Below are 16,820 nucleotides of genomic sequence, written 5' to 3' on the forward strand. Positions count from 1 at the left end.
CAAATAGAAATGAGTATTGCACAGTTAACTGATCAATTAATCTGTTGATAGTTTTTCCCGTTTATCAATCAATATTCGTCTTAATGAAATGCAAAAGATTTGTATTTTATACATAATCTGTACCCAGCTAATTGAATGGTAAATAATCTGTACTCATACAGCACTGTTCTAGCCTCGAAGACCACTCAAAACGTTTCCAGTACCATTTTGCCATTCACCCATTCACAGATACATTTATGCAGTGCAGCACGTTCTCTGACATACATCACTCTTACACTGATTGCACCGGGGGTCAGTGGACGACCTGCTCCTCCTCCCGAGCCACAGCCCCCCTTGTGGCTGTTTTATGGCCAACAACAATATTTGAGCGCCAAAAAACTCTGGAAGGATATTTGATTCCTCTTTACTTGACTCATCAGTGCTCTCTCCTGGACAAACTCTTTCCAAATTATAAATAAATACTCTAAAACCTTTACAATTCACCAAGCCCTAACGTCAGACTCTCAGCTCACATCCTTGTCCATGTGTCTCCTGCAGGGGCCCCCACGGAGCTCCAGCCTGCAGGCTCCCATCATGCTGATGTCTGGCCACGAGGGCGAGGTGTACTGCTGCAAGTTTCATCCCAACGGAGCCACGCTGGCTTCCTCTGGATTTGACAGACTCATACGTAAGTTATTAATGATGTATGAACTTCTCCAAACAGTTAGCAAAACCTATAGTTCACACATATTTGTCGAAATGCATGCAAAGTCCCTGTTACTGTGAATAAACACTTTGTACATTGTGTTTCTTTGCTGCAGTGATGTGGAATGTGTACGGAGATTGTGAAAATTATGCCACTCTGAAGGGCCACAGCGGAGCAGTGATGGAGCTGCACTACAACACAGATGGCAGGTATGAAACCTCATCGATGGAAGACTCTGGACTAAACTTCAGTCAAAATAATTAGCTAAATTGAAAAGTAATTGTCATCAACTTGACGCAAATTGTTTTGTATGCATCTAACCATTGCATTTATAGTGACACAAATTTCTGGAAACTTTTTGGATGTTGGATATCAGAATGAAACTAAAGTGAAAAATGCTTCTGAGTTTAATAAAAGTCTGTAACATTATCAGCTGTCCATCACTTATATTCATCTAAACCAAAGTACCAAGCAAACATCACAGGTCAATTTAGTTTCTGTATTCGATGAAGAGCAGCACACATTTGTTACCCTTTACCAGCTGGTTGAGATGATTGGTCAGACACGCGTGAAAAAACTAACGTGTCGAAAGGTTTGAACATCTGTGTTTTCTTGCTGTGTATTTCAGCATGCTCTTCTCAGCGAGCACAGACAAGACTGTAGGTGTGTGGGACAGTGAGACAGGTGAGAGGATGAAGCGTCTGAAGGGCCACACCTCCTTCGTTAACACCTGCTACCCAGCCCGCCGAGGGCCCCAGCTTGTCTGCACCGGCAGCGACGACGGGACAGTGAAGGTGGGTTTTCCATTAAGTGAGCTGTTTTTGAAATTGAGCAAATTTGATCAAATAGTTGGGGTCTAGTGTTTGGAGATTTCACCCAAACACTCCCAGTGGTCACAGTCTTGGATCTAAATTCTAGTTTTGATCTTGTATTTAGTAGTTGGTCCCTTCATGGTCTCTCTGTGTGTGTTTTGTCTCTGTGATAGCTGTGGGACATTCGTAAGAAGGGGGCGATCCACACGTTCCAGAACACCTATCAGGTGTTGGCTGTCACCTTCAACGACACCAGTGATCAGATACTGTCAGGAGGCATCGACAACGACATCAAGGTACCAGGTTTTGAAACATATACAGAGATCCTGGAAACAATACAGAAAACGTTGAATTCTGATCAGTGATGTTCAACTTGTATACGGCTGGATTGTTTCTATTCATGCTTCACATCTTTGTTTGTCTTCTACTCTCTGTGATCAAAAATACAGTTTTAACCGTTCAGAAATTTCAATACAGTAAAATTCACAAGAAAGCTTTTCTTATTAAGACTCTTTTCTGTTTCTGTTCTCAAACAATGGAAACGTCTGAAGTAGCGACTGAAACGATTAATGTTTTACACTTGTTGTGGAAACTACAATATCACCTGCAATAATCTCACAAAAGCTTGTAATAGATAAAGATCAAATATATGGTACAAGAGTGAGAAGAAAGAGTTTTGGCCAAAACAACCAAACCACATCGAAACGTATTTGTAATGTAACAGAGGACAAACACCTATCCTATCTGTTTATCTTTATGATAACCTGTAACTCAGTACACACACACCACATTTATCACAAAATGCTACAACAGTAATAATATGAAACTTACAATGTCTTAATAGAAAATGTACTTCTTCGATATTTAGTCAAATTAATTCCTTGTATAAAAAACTTGTGATTGCATAAGGTTACGTAACATCATATAATAACATGCCAATATGATACCGCTATGACATGGTCATATCATCTGTAAAGCTCTATAGTGTAATGATATTTGAGAAAGATGGCAATTATGGATATTTGGAAGTGCAAAATACTTTTACTCTCTGGAAGAGCAAATGTTCAGAGGAAGTGAAGAGCAGTAACGTAAAGCTTGTTTAAGGTGCATGTATTGTGAATATTTGGCTTCAGGGATGTAGCAGCTGACTGAGAAATCAAATAACATTTTCTTATCCAAAGAAGAACATGGATTTGGATGGAGGTACAGAAAGTATACTTTAGAAATATATGTTCTAAAACAGTGGTTCTCAAATGGGGGTACGTGACATTTTTTAAAAATATATTTAAAATTAGCATCCATTCAAAAATCCTTTAAAAATAGTTATTTAATAAATATTCAATAAAATATAAGTGTTAAATAAATCAGACACTGATGGCACAGCGCTGTGTATTACATTTTTTTTTTTACCAAAAATACTTTGCGCTGGTTGTACATCACTGAAAAAAGGTTGAGAACCACTGTTCTAAAATACAGCAAAGCAACAGAGACAATCCATAAAATACTGAATATCAAAAGAAGCTTTACATTGTTATCCTCAGATGCTATTTCAACAGCAAATTTTCCTGTAATCCACAAAATATCACAGTTACCACCACAAAAGTACTTTTTTTCCCTTTATTTCAAATGTTACTGTCGTACTTTTCCAGACCTGTTTTGAAAATGCCAAACAACAGCGTCGGTAGATTTTGTTGCAGATTGCGACTTCTGATATCCAACTCTGTGAAGGCAAGAGACACAAAGGATCTTTTAAATCTTTCTATTTTGATCTTCAGCCCCTGTGGCTCAGCTCAAATATCTCCTGCAGAGGATGAGTGGGGTCATTCAGTATGCTGTGTATCTTTGTTAAATATAAATAATGAAAAAGCTGCGGACTTATATCTGTGGTCTATGAAACACACTGCGTTTTATATGCATTTTAAATGAGGTGGTTCAATACTGAATTTATGTTATTGTCAGTGTGCTGATTAACTGTCTCCCTCAGGTGCTGCTCAGCCCATAAAACAGTCACTGCCTCTGTTGTTTTGCTCTTGCATCTTTTATAATGACGTTCAAGCATCACATTGGTGTTTTTGTGCCTCGTCATGTTAACTACTTCTGGTTACAAACGCCGCTGCAGGGTGTTTTGTGTCGTAAAGCACATCAGTGTCTCTATTTATTTTTCTCTCCCTGACTCAAAACCACAACCGTTTTTTTTGTCCACTGAATATAGTTCTTTATCAGTGACATATCGGCTCAAGTCAACCTCTTTGAAATTATTAGATATTCCCTTTAGTGACAACACTGACAGTAGCTGTTGTTTGTGTCGAGCAGGTGTGGGACCTGAGGCAGAACAAGCTGATCTACAATATGCACGGCCATGGTGACTCAGTAACTGGACTCGCTCTGAGCTCGGAGGGATCGTACCTTCTCTCCAACTCCATGGACAACACAGGTAGGACAGAAGAAACATCTTTTTCCTTTTCTCAGGTTTTTATTTTCTTTTGCTGGATGTTTAATGTGACTCTTGCCTCTCTCTCTGTGTAGTGCGAATTTGGGATGTCCGACCATTTGCGCCCAAGGAGAGATGTGTGAAGATCTTCCAGGGCAATGTTCACAACTTTGAGAAGGTAACGTGAATAGCCAGTGTTTGCCATTATTTATCAAAAGGCATCAAAACACGTCACTCTGTCATGCAACATATGTTACTACTTGTGAATTGAAACTAACTCTGTACAGAAGTTACAAACAGCTGCAGCCCTGCTCTATATCTGCTGCCAACCACAGTTTCGTGACATCGTCTTTCTTCCTCTCCTGCCTCTCCCATCTCTCTGCTGTCCTTTCTGATAAAGAAAACCTCCCCATCGTCTCATTATGGTTTTAGTAGCTCACGTGTAAAAACGCTTGTGTCACGTCGCTAATGAAACTTCCAACATCTGTTCCTGTCGTTCAGAATTTGCTGAGGTGCTCCTGGTCTAGTGATGGCAGTAAGATCGCTGCAGGTTCAGCTGACAGGTGAGGAGAACCCCCTCGACACACACACGAGCTAGAGGCCATGGTATAATTAATTATCGGTTACAGGGAAATTCTTGTCACAGTGACGGCAGACGCCCAAAGTCCTGACATCACCCCCATGTTCGCCCTCGGGTCTCGCTGGCTTCTAGTCCGTCAATCATCTTTCATCCGTTCTTTTGAGAAATTGAAACCAGTTCCAGGGCTTTAGGAAATAAAGGACAGTCTACTGCAGGAGTTACTGTATCTTTGAATGGAATAGAATAAAATACAACTTTATTGTCCACCAGAGGGTAACATGTCCATCTCAGTGAAACATAAGAGCAGCAAAACTTGCAACAGAATGAACAAATATGGCATTTTTTTAAAAAACAGTTAATTAATAATCATTTGTAAAACAAGTATTGATTTGTACAATACAAAAAACAGATATTAAAATTTACCAGAAGCATTGTACATCATCATCCACATCAGTAATGGTGGTCATATAAGGGTCCTTTTATAATGTCTACCATCTCAAATGTCTTGCTTTAGTTACACCACATCTTAACTGTTTGTGGCCACTCGACTTGCCCGTGGAATTTAAACCCACAGTGGTCTAAGGCCAGTTCAGTAAAGGAAGCTCAGAACATAAATATTAAATAAACAATGGCTGTTAAAAGAAGAAGAAGTAGTTAAAATCCATCCCTGTCTAGACAAACGTTAACTATTTGTCACAGGGTTCCCACCTTTTTATATTCAGGGTTAGGGTTAGGGGTTAACCCTAACCCTTCTATGATCCTATGGATCCTTGAACGATTGTGAATTTGAGGGGGAAATAAAGGCATTGAAAACATTTTTGAAAACTCACTTAAATAGATAAGCTTTACTAAAATTGCTTGAATTTATATATTTTTTTGCAACATATAAATAAAAGTGATCTCCTGTCATCTATCAGGTCTTTAAGTCTCTTTATCACTCATCTTACACAGTATATGGCACCCAGTAACTCACCTGGTTTGAGTGTACACCACATCTCCTGAGTCTCCTGCCATGGCAGCAGATTCAGTTCTGACATGGCCCTATATCTTTTAACAGAAAATAATAATATCAAATATCAATAATCATGGTTTTTCATGTGTTTCAGTTATTAACAAAGTTACTGACTCTGTGTGTGTTTTATAGATTTGTGTATATTTGGGACACCACATCACGCAGAATCCTGTACAAGCTGCCGGGCCACGCTGGCTCCGTCAATGAAGTGGCCTTCCACCCGGAGGAGTCTATAGGTGAGTGGAGAAACCTGCGTCAGTCTCAGATTACGCGCTGTAATACATATTAGAAGAATGGAACAGAGATATGTTGAGGAACAGGTTCTTGAAGAGTAGATCATTTTCATGTCCATGTGTTTTTTTTCTTCCAGAATGTGGTCATTCTGGAAAATCTGTTGGATATAATTTCATGTTGGTTTTTTCCTCACCTCAGGCTTCGTGAGAAAAACAGGACTAATAATATCTCTCTCTCTCTCTCTCTCTCTCTCTCTCTCTCTCTCTCTCCACACAGTGATGTCTGGCTCCAGCGATAAACGACTCTACATCGGTGAAATTCAGTAGTATGTTTGTGAATTGGACGAGTATGTGTGACTGTGTGTGTGTGTGTGTGTGTGATTGCGTCCTGATAGCGAGAGTCCAGCCGTGGAGGAACATGGGTGGTGATCGCCAGTGGAGCCACTGTGATTTCATGTGCTTCAGTGTTCAGACAACCTCAGGGTGTTTGTTCAAAGTTTATTATTCTCAGTCACAACAACCTTGACATTGAAAAGTTTTTTTTTAATCCTGATATTTTTCTTTTTAATAAACTTTCAGTATTCTGTAAAATGTTTGTCAGATTCTTTCATTGTTGTGATGCTTTTGTGGGCTCAAAGTTGTTACCTCTGCAGTGGTGCTTTTTGTTTTCACCCCTGTCCCTGTGTTTGTTGGTCAGAAGGATTACGCAAAAACTACTTAACGGATTTCCATTCCAAACCTGGTAGGAAGATGGGACATGGGCCAAGATGGAGCTTGTTTAGTTTTGGCATGGATCCCGGATTTTTCCCCCACATTCTTTAACATTGTGAGATTTTGAGGTTATCATCTTGACATTTTCACAAATGTCCCAGTGAGTAATTAAATGTTCTTGATAGAGAAAATCAGCCATATTGTGGGGACTGATATCTATGAGTGTGTGCACTCGGGTGCAGCTTGATTGAATTTAAGGGGCTGGATTGGCCTCGGCAGAGTTATGGATTCTACTGAATGCCATTCTGATTTTACATGTAACCGGCTGCTGGTTTTACCATCCAAAGTAAGAAGAAGCAAATGGGTGAACGCTGTGATCTCGTCAAGCAAAGATAAAAGTTATTTTATATCATTCATTCACTGCTATTGTCACATCTATTGGGGGTGGTGTTAAATAGGTCCTTTGAGAATGTGGGTTTATGAACATGATGTATAGTAGGATGAGAAGAATCCATTGTTGGAGTTCAAACTAAGCAGCAGTATATGGTGTTCTCCAGGTTAACATAATATCTGTGACGTGGACATGAAGTTTATTGTGTTTTTTACAAATATGGCCAATTTGGTTCTAACTGTTATATGTTCATATGGGAAAAACTGTCTCTGGGTTCTCCACACCAAGTTATTCTGTCCTGCATTTTATCCTATGAACATTTTCATTTGATGCAGTTTTCTAATAAAAGCTTTACAATTCTAAAGGGTACAGTTTGCATTCAGTACTTTTATTATCCTGCCGTATTGTTTGTGTTTTTATAGTTTTCTATCTGCCTTGCACTAAAAAGAATGCTCTCTTGTTGGACGGTAAACTAATGAACTTTACTAGTAATGAAACACATAAAGTGATGAGGCCTTTGTCAACAATGATTTCTATTACTTCATAGACTCAAGTGTGGTCTACTGGCAAAACCGGCATCTCTTTAGAAAGCATCAAACTTTATTGCTTTGCGTGCAGGAGGAGTTGAGCTGCTCACCTCCTGCATTTATCTATGCAGGAGTTGAGCTGCTCACCTCCTGCATTTATCTATGCATAGTCTTAAATGAATGAAAGCACTATATGGAGTTACTGGCATGTGACTGCAACTATGCACAGTGAAGGTGCATGAAGCGCATAAACTGGGGGGCTAAACCTTTAGCAAGATTCCTCTGAGATGTGCACGGTAGCAAGTCAAAGAAACAACATACAACATAACAACATACAACATTTACAACATATTTAAAACAGGAGGCTAACGAATGTGTTTTGCAGATCTGCTCTAGACCAAAGAGACAAATCAGAACAGATACTTAGTGCAGGCAGAGTGGAGTTATTCAAAGGGACAGAAAAGGTGCAATGAAAACCATTAAAGGTGAGTGTAATCACTTTACTTTATTTGAGAGACATGTATGGTGAAGATAAGGTTGTTGTATTAACCTGGTTATAACACTGAATGGTTAGGGTTCGGGTTATTTTCCATTGATTGTCATATGGGCTCATGATAACCACCTCTGCAGTTATTATCAAGCCTGTGACCAGGCTGCCTCTGTGTGTAACTCACTGTACCACAATGTATTACACGGTAACACACTGTATCATACTGTACCACAATGTAACACACTGTACCACAATGTATTACACTGTAACATACTGGGCTACACTGTATCACAATGTAACACACATTGACTGTAGGTATCACACTGTATCACAATCTACCACACAGTACCACATGTACCACAATGTGTCCCAGTGTACCACACAGTACCACATGTACCACAGGAGGTGAGTAGCAGAGATTGATTAAACATGGCTGTTAATAGTGTGTGTTCCTCTCTGGATGTAACCGCGGGCTGTGGGGACGAGCAGCCCCGCGGGGCAGCGCTCCCTCCTCGGTCTGTGTCTCCGGAGGTGATGGTGTAAGGAGGCGGTAACAGACTTTATTATTTTCGGCTGAACCTCCTCCTCCTCCTCCTCCTCCTCTTCCTCCTCGACTCATCTGTTTCTTTTGTGCTCCTTTCTGAGCTTCTCCTCGAGGGGGTCGCGGTGACTGAGAGCCCCCACCCCCTGTCTCTCTCTCTCTCTCTCTCTCTCTCTCTCTCTCTCTCTCTCTCTCTCTCTCTCCTCTCCCCCTCTCCCCCTCTGCCTCTCTCCCCCCCGGCTCCTCCTGCGCCCGCCCCGGCACCGATTGTTGACAAAAGACGCTGCTAGACGGAGCCAAGGAGCCCAGCGCCCGGTACCGGTGAGCAGACCCGTCCGATAACTTGACTTCTTCCCCCCGAACAGCTCGAGGAGGAGAAGATCCGGCGGTGGCGGCCGGGGGGAGACTCCTCCTGCTCCCAGAAAACCGTGAGCCACAACGGGCTGCTTTGTGTCGGCGGTGGGTCGCATGTAGCCGGAGCGTTAGCCGGAGTAGCACTGCGGGGTCGCTCCCCTCCTCCCCACCGCCGCCCCCCTGTGATCCGGTATCATATGATGTTCATTTCTGTCTGTGGCCCGCGGCCCATTGTGACAGCTTTCCGTCTCTTTGTGTCTTTGTGTGTGTCCCCTCTCCGGAAGGTGTGGCCGAGGTGATTCGGTTGTCGGTGGTGGTCGGACCGCAGCGGGCCGGTGTGAAGTGCCCCCCACCCCCCCCACACAAATTCCCCACCCCTCCTCCCCGGTCCTCCTGAAAACCACTAACGACTGGTATTTACCGACAAAACCAGCGGCCAACATGGGACACTCACTGTGAGCTAAGAGGAGGAGGAGGAGGAGCAGGAGGCAGCGGCCTTGGGCAGGTCTATCCAGCCGGGAATGGTGTGAGCTGACACGGCCAGGCAGTCTGGATCTGACCGGGGACCCGTCATTCCCCCGGAGCCTCCGCGGCTCCAAGCCGCGTCCTGAGCCCTCCAAGATGGGGAAGTGCGACGGTAGATGCACGCTGCTGGTGATATGTTCACTACAACTGGTGAGTGTGTGTTTATCTGTGTGTTTGTTTGTGTGCGTGTGTGTGTGTTTATGTGTATGTTTGTGTGTGTTTATCTGGGTGCGCGTGTCAGAGCAGCCTCTTCTCACTCAACATGAAGATATAATTAGAGCATCGTGCTCCACAGCCGCACATTGTAATCACACATTTTTGTAGTGTCACAGTGAAAAAGCTTTGAGCTGCAGCTGCTGGGTGCCATGCCACATTACAGACCAGAGTGTGTATGTGTGTGTGTTTGAAGCTGAGGGAGCAGGGCAGGGGGGCGCTTTGGTGACGGGGTGGTCCTCATGTCTGTAGTGTGAGAGAGAGAGAGAGAGAGAGAGAGAGAGAGAGAGAGTGGAGTGTTGTGCTCAGGAGGGACAGGGAGGCCCTGCTCCCCATCTGGTCTCCATTCTGGAGTTAAACTTAGCCGCTCCTTGTGTCCACAAATAGCTTGAGACGATTCCTCTAAAATGTAATAAGTGTGTAATATGAGACTGTATCATCTATTGGTGTAATGAGGCTGATGCAGGCAGCAGCAGCAGCAGTGTGAGCAGTGGCTGTGCTTGTGCAGGCTATTGTTTGTCGGGCCTGATGGGTTGTGTGTGTGCAGCAGGGGGATTCGGCCCTTAGATCCTCATTAGTTTGGGGGAGCTTTTAGGGGTTGCTCCTCTTTTACAGTCACTGGACTGGCTGGTGCTCCAGGCAGTTACCATGGAAACAACTGCGGCAGACCTGTATGTGTGTGTGTCCCTGTCCCTGTCGGTGTGTGTGTGTTGTGTTGTGTGTGTGTGTGTGTGTTGTATTTGCATATATCCTCATTTGTGGGTGTTTGGTGTATATGTGGATATTCCTCTAACGTGAGTGTGTGTTTATGCAACACCCCCCTCCCCCCTACCTCCTTCTTACTCCCTGACCCCCAGGTGGCCGCCCTTCAGAGGCAGGTGTTTGATTTCCTGGGTTACCAGTGGGCTCCCATCCTGGCCAACTTCCTGCACATCATGGCCATCATCCTGGGCATGTTCGGCACCGTGCAGTTTCGCTTCAGATACCTCATCTTTGTGAGTATACCCGTCACCTTCTGATGAGGTCACAGCGCCTGTTTACTTGGCTGTGTGTGCAGCTGCTGTCGTACAGAAACTAACCTCAGCGTCTGCTTGGCAGTATGCAGTATGGCTCGTCCTCTGGGTGGGCTGGAACTCCTTCATCATCTGTTTCTACCTGGAGGTCGGAAATCTGTCTCAGGTGAGTCCTGGCTTGGACATTTGCCAGAGACATTAGAGAAAGATTAATTGCCAATTATTTTTGATAATTACTGTATCAACAATGCTGGTTTGGCTACTCACCTCTTACTAATATGCTATATCTATTTAGTAGTTACTAAATCAATTAGCCAAATGATAGGATATTAACCTGCAACTTTTTAATTATCAGTTTATTTAAAAAATGCCCCAAATTCACTGGATACATCCTCCTTTCTGTCTTTTCTTTTCTGTCTGTGAGCTAAGCTTCTCTTAGATTCTGTAATAACTAACTTAATATCATTGGGGTTTAGCTTTAGGTTAGACACATTTACAGACGTCATCTCGTTCATTTTTCAAAATTCAAGGCCTTTTTTAGATCAAGTTATTAGTTGAAAAAAGTAATCAGTGGATTAATTGATGAAACAATGTCTGTTGTTGCCCAAATTTGCAACTCGGAAGAACTGATTCGGTTTCGGCTGCACACATGTGTCGGATGTTTTCCTTTTGCAAGTACCTTCAGAGGCCCAAAGATAAATGAAAAAAGAATAATATAAAATCTCTTATTGGCCCAGTAAAGCTGCTGTCTTGAGGTGACCCCCAACCCCTAGGCTGGGAACATCTGGAAGTCATGTATCATGCAATATTGTCAAACGTTGTGTTTACAGCTTCCCAGATGTTACAATATTGTGATAAATATTTCCGATAGCTTCTGACACTGTCCTCTTCTTTTATGAACATGTGTACATATGTATGTGTGTTCAGGACAGGGACTTTCTCATGACGTTCAACACATCTCTCCATCGTTCGTGGTGGATGGAGCACGGCCCCGGTTGCCTGGTAACGCCAGTGCTAGACTCACGCATGGCCCCCGATGACCACCATGTCATCACCGTCTCCGGGTGTCTCCTTGACTACCAGTACATCGAGGTGTTGAGCTCTGCCATTCAGATCTTGTTGGCTGTACGTATCCGACACCCACACTCCTACAAATAATCATACAGTGTCTTTCTTTTACATTCAGTTGGCATCACACAGATAAACACACATATAGGTATTTTTGAGTTTTATTTTGCTGACCCCTAAACTGTCTGCTTAAACATTCTCTGTGAAATACTGAGCAGACACTGTTAAGTCAGCAGTGACTCAGCCGATGCAACAACACTCATCTTGTTTCTGACATCTCTCTCACAGCTCTTTGGCTTCGTGTACGCCTGCTACGTGAGCAAAGTCTTCCAGGATGACGAGGATAGCTGTGAGTGCTTTTGTCTTCTCCTCTAAAAGCTTGTTGATCCTCCTCCAGCGCCTTGTTCAGCCGATCTGGTTTTACTTTTTGTCACACTGTGAAAGACCTTTTAGTGGTAGCGATGAACGTTGATGCGAGCGCTGTTAGCTCGTTGTTTTCTCCTGCCTGACTCATGCTGAGTGATATCACAGCAGAGGATTCCCTATGGGTAATCTCAGCGCTCCATCTGCGGAGAGTATTAGAGTGTGTCTGCTGGAATATTCCCACCATCAGAGTGTCCGTCTGTCTGCCGGGCTAGGGCCCGTCTATTTGCATGGGTGTGCCATCGGTGGGTCTGAATGGTTTCCCTTCTCGTGTGTCTCTCGTGACTGGTTTACTTTCACTGAGTAAAAGGAAATTAAGTCCTGCAGTTACAATATGAAACCATATGTTTGATTTTCTGTAAAAGCAAAAGACATGCTGTGTCAGTGATGTTTTAAAATCACGCTGTGTCAGTGATTATATGCATGTCGTAACCCGGTGATGATAATGAAATCACAGTGACATGCAAATCATTACTTTTTATTGATTCCGTACTAATAAATCCTGACTGACGCTGGGATTTTCAGGCCCATAGGAGTATGGATAGTTAAGAATTAAAAATATCCAATAGTATGCTAATCTTTTCTTAAATAATAACATAATATAAACAATATTTTTTGTTCAGAATCACTTAGACTTGTGTTATTTTGTCAAAGAATTTTGACCAACATTTAAAGGAGGGATTTTTTACAAATTAAAAATGAAACTAAACCAACATCAGTGTTGTTTGATGGACAAACTGTGTAATGTAACAATACATTTCTTGCTACTTATGAGTTGATATATATACAAACACCAGATACTAGTACATCTGCAATTAGCTTATAATTAACAATATTTCAGCCTGGGTGATTTCATTATTACTGGCACCATATTTACTGCATTACAGGTGTTAAAACAATTATGTTGAGTTTCTGTTCATCCCTTAATTTAAAAAGACTTGCAATAATACAAATCTCAGATAAAAATAAACATGTTAGGACTTAGGTTTTCTTTTTCCATCCATGCCTAACTTATTGTCTAAATCTCTGCTGAAGTCGAACATCGAGCAGTGTTTTCATTGTCACCTCTTGAGTTTGTTCCTCTGAATCGATTGAGAAAGATTAGACCAATGTATCCATGACACAGAGGCGGCGAGAATGATGATGTATTGGTGCGTCTCTGCAGGTTCTGGTGTCAGAGTGGGTTTACAGTGTTATAACAGTGTATTGAAAGCATTGTGATGCCATCTGAGGCCGTGATAGATTTCCATGTCAAAATAAAATCTGATCTTGAAATGAGACACTTTATAAAAAAACGAATTTAAGAGAAAGTTGAATGATCTCATCCCCTCTCTTTCTCTCTCCTTTTAAAGTTGATTTCATCGGTGGCTTTGACTCTTACGGATACCAGCCTCCTCAGAAGTCCTCTCATCTGCAACTGCAGCCACTGTACACGTGAGTTATTAATACAGAGATCTAGAGATTTCTTCTCCTTCTTTTGGAGCTTATTGTGTAATGTTTCTCTTTCAAGGGGCACTCCAGTAATTTAGTATCACACCTCTATATAGTTGGGGGACTCACAAGAGAAGAATATAAAAAAAAATCGTCAAAATTGATGCCAGAAAATCCTGACCTTTAATCTCTAGTTTGAATGAAGCTCCAAAACGCTGAAGATTTACATAAATCTTCACTTCATTTTAATCCCACACCATCACTTTGTAGCGCAGCTTTCTGTTAAACTATCTCCAGAGGCGTCTCCACTTCCTCCCTATATGCAGCAATCAGGATAAAATATCCCAGATACAAACGCTACCATATTGTGCAATCATGACGTTTCAACTTGTTTTTATGGCATCAAATAACTGATTAAAACCAAACTTACTGGAAAAGATTACGCTTCAACAAAAAGTGGTGTGATAAGATACCTAAAATAACAGAAACCATTTATGACGCACACATTATAGTGTAGACTTTTTTGTTTGGTCCATGTCCCATACATTGACATGGAGGAGGCTGAATTTATGACCTATACTGCGACCAGCCACCAGGTGGGGAGCCGACATGTCGTCCATCTTTATATATTTGTATTTCAAATTGTTTTCATAAGATGAGTAGTACAATAAGGAGTAAACTGTAAAATTGGTGGAGTACCCCTTTTTGTACAGTTACATCAAAGTGTAATATACTTTAACGCTGATATCTGACAATATGAACCCCCCTCAATCTCTTCCCCTTTTGTATCACAGGGCTGGTTAATCGTCGGTAGCACCCCCCTCAGGCCAAAACCCCGACGGCGTCACTGTGGATGGGAAGTGGCAGTGGCCCTGATTACACTCACTCTGTGTGTCACAGTTTACCCGAGCAATGGACTTAACCCCACCCAGAGGGAGAGGCGTCGTGTGCGTGTGTGCATGTGTGCTTGTGTCTGAAACGGAGAACTACAGCCCTGATTAGAATGTACAGAGCTCAGGGAAGAACCAGCACGCCAGGTGGTCTGATAAGATGAATGGAAAAGCAGGAGGCGGAGGAGGAGGGGGATACAGAGAACAAGAGCTGGGGACACCTCTGTCAAATCACAGAGGACACGCTTCACTAAACTGCCAGCTCTCAACACTCCCACAAGTGTGTGTGTGTGTGTGTGTGACTGTGTAACTCCACAGAACTAGCAGATGCTTTGTGGTTGCACCCTGGACTCTTACCACTCAGTGCCGTTGTGAATTTTCTTTTGTTTCGTTTTTTTGGAGTTCTTGTGTGTGACTGCGTGTGTGTGCGTGCGTATGGGTGGGGTGGGGGTGGGGACGTAGGTGGGGTCACATAATAAAAAGAGGCACAGCTTGTACCTGTTGTCGTTTTAGAATGTGGTGATGTCAAATTAGAGCAGTCTTTACGAGTCCCGCTCCCAAAGCCATCTTCCCTCACTCACCTGCCGTTAAAAACCCCCGGTTGACATTTAAGACTTTTACGTTACAGGTCAGGCCCGTCGAGGTCATAAAGCAGAGCTGCTGGAGCGGAGGAGGTGAACTGCCTAAAGGATCCCGCTGCTGGTACTTAAGGAGATTTTATTATTGTGAAAAAACAACCCGTGAAAAGACCAAATCCAACAGCTTGTGTCTCATCCCACAAACCCATTCAGTCGTGGAGATCTTAACCTCTAAAAGTAGTCATGGAATATAAGTTTTAAAAAACGACCTAAATCATCTGGACTCTAGTTTTAAGCAATGCAAACCTAGTAAACCTAGTCTTTGTTGGGGACTGTTGTCAGCTGCCTATTTGGGATTGTCTCAAAATAAACTACATCGCCCAGCTCCATTGTGATGAGGGAAAATGTCCCCCAGTGCAACACTGTGGCTCGCTGATGTGGTTTTAATAGTTTTGGACAACAATAGACGACTATGGAAAAAATGCAAAGCCTATTCCAGGCTTTGTCTACGCTCGTTTTGAAGGATCCACAAATTGCGGATTTTGGTATTTTTACTGGATTTGTTGACAATAAGAAATGAAAGACTGGTCCGTTACATTTCTGGGGAAACGACAAAAATAAAGTCAAATGACCAGTTTAAGTGAAGTTTTCAGGAGGATAAATTCAGCCTCACTGTACCTGTGAGGATGTCGACTCTAGCGATGCAGATGGCTTTGGGATCAGGCATTAGTGTGTCTATGGGGGGAGGGGGATACTGTGCATGTAAATAACCAGCCAATGATTGTTTTGTTGGTTCAATTTAGAGAAAAAAAAGAAGGGGGGGTCGGGGGTACATTAGCAAGGGGTTGGGACTGGGGGAGAGGGGTACACATATCAAAGTTTTCGCTCATACCTGTTTCTCTCGTCCTCTCACTGCCCATCCGCAGCTTAGCCCTGCACCATCACACATACGCACATGCCACACACTATACGTTCTACCCCTGCAGCTCAGTCACTGGACCAATAATGGCGACCAATGGTTTAAGGAAAACTCACGATCACGCACGTCGACATGCTTCCCTCTGAGTAGTTTTCGGTACCTGGGATGGGGGAGAGGACGAGGGGAGGAGAGGCAGGTATGAGGTGAAGACCTTATTGGGTGTAAGGTGAAGTTTGAAATAATAAAAAATACACTTTCTACATTAAAGCCGACTCCTGTTTTCATCTGTAGACTCATATTTGTCTCCCTTAGGGGCTTTGTGTTTAATAAATTGAGTGTTTTCCTTCCCTGTTTTGATCACATTAATATCGGGATTATGAGGCACTGATTTTTTCTTTTTTTCCCCAGAGGAGGTAAGTAGATTATAGAAATGATGCAGTGTGATGATATTGTATACTGAGGAATTGATTTGTCAGCACTTAACATAAAACTAATGTATGAGCTTATAAACATAATATACACACTCCAGGGTATTTACTGGACTATACAAGTATGATTAGCAGCCTGACCTGTGTCATGCTCATCATTTCCATACATATTATCACCATAGCCATAATCCACTGTATCCACTTTGCGTCATCCACACCGCGGCTCAGGACGTGTCTCTGTCGGTCTGCAGCTGCAGGAGTCCCCGCTGACACGACTCCAAAGAGCCGCTGAAGGTGTCTCTGTTGTCCGGGCCCCTCGTCTCTTCGCACCGTGCACTCGCATCCCGGAGGAGAGGGAGCAGCGGCGTCACACCCGCTGGTCGTGTGGTGCAGCACGTTGCCATGGCTGCCAAGCACCACGTTACCGTAGAGACCCCGGTACATTGTGTTCAGTCTGTCCACTGTCCCCGTTTAATAAAGGACAACGACAATATCTGACTGATTTCATATTTGCAGACACTTTTATTTACATTTTGATAGTTGTGCAGCAGGTTTATTTATTTAT

General features: G+C 42.8%; 2 protein-coding genes across 5 annotated transcripts in view; both read left to right on the forward strand.

The window, feature by feature from the left end:
- The window catches only part of snrnp40 (small nuclear ribonucleoprotein 40 (U5)), a 30,507-nt gene that overhangs the window by 888 nt on the left and 12,799 nt on the right, over positions 1 to 16,820 (forward strand). Inside the window, exons 2-10 of one of the 2 annotated variants that reach the window (XR_007034933.1) lie at positions 538 to 667; positions 801 to 894; positions 1,314 to 1,479; positions 1,671 to 1,793; positions 3,811 to 3,931; positions 4,024 to 4,106; positions 4,430 to 4,491; positions 5,653 to 5,756; positions 6,031 to 6,133. Coding sequence is in view for 1 of the 2 variants with exons in the window: in XM_035182506.2 (XP_035038397.1) it covers positions 538 to 667; positions 801 to 894; positions 1,314 to 1,479; positions 1,671 to 1,793; positions 3,811 to 3,931; positions 4,024 to 4,106; positions 4,430 to 4,491; positions 5,653 to 5,756; positions 6,031 to 6,080 (933 nt within the window). In the remaining variant the exon portion in view is untranslated. Of the gene's footprint in view, positions 1 to 537; positions 668 to 800; positions 895 to 1,313; positions 1,480 to 1,670; positions 1,794 to 3,810; positions 3,932 to 4,023; positions 4,107 to 4,429; positions 4,492 to 5,652; positions 5,757 to 6,030; positions 6,345 to 16,820 lie in introns of those variants that run through there. The other variant, XM_035182506.2, reaches the window with a different exon arrangement.
- Positions 8,480 to 16,094, forward strand: nkain1 (sodium/potassium transporting ATPase interacting 1). 3 transcript variants are annotated; one of them, XM_035183356.2, is made up of 8 exons: positions 8,483 to 8,841; positions 9,052 to 9,442; positions 10,363 to 10,500; positions 10,604 to 10,684; positions 11,446 to 11,643; positions 11,875 to 11,935; positions 13,362 to 13,443; positions 14,235 to 16,094. In XM_035183356.2, exons 2-8 carry the CDS (start codon positions 9,389 to 9,391, stop codon positions 14,242 to 14,244), a joined length of 624 nt encoding a protein of 207 aa, XP_035039247.1. In that variant the 5' UTR covers positions 8,483 to 8,841; positions 9,052 to 9,388; the 3' UTR covers positions 14,245 to 16,094. The 3 variants fall into 3 exon arrangements, with proteins under 3 accessions (XP_035039248.1, XP_035039247.1, XP_035039246.1); XM_035183355.2 differs by having other exon boundaries at positions 8,483 to 8,734; XM_035183357.2 differs by lacking the exon at positions 10,604 to 10,684 and having other exon boundaries at positions 8,480 to 8,734.

This window comes from Hippoglossus stenolepis, chromosome 17 (genome assembly GCF_022539355.2).
Source record: "Hippoglossus stenolepis isolate QCI-W04-F060 chromosome 17, HSTE1.2, whole genome shotgun sequence".
Taxonomy (NCBI): domain Eukaryota; kingdom Metazoa; phylum Chordata; class Actinopteri; order Pleuronectiformes; family Pleuronectidae; genus Hippoglossus; species Hippoglossus stenolepis.

Excerpts from the sequence above, each read along its gene's own strand:
- nkain1 (XM_035183356.2), top strand. The coding sequence starts at position 9,389 with ATGGGGAAGTGCGACGGTAGATGCACGCTGCTGGTGATATGTTCACTA. Across the intron at positions 9,443-10,362 it reads TGATATGTTCACTACAACTG|GTGGCCGCCCTTCAGAGGCA; the intron begins GTGAGTGTGTGT and ends CCTGACCCCCAG. Across the intron at positions 11,644-11,874 it reads CCATTCAGATCTTGTTGGCT|CTCTTTGGCTTCGTGTACGC; the intron begins GTACGTATCCGA and ends TCTCTCTCACAG.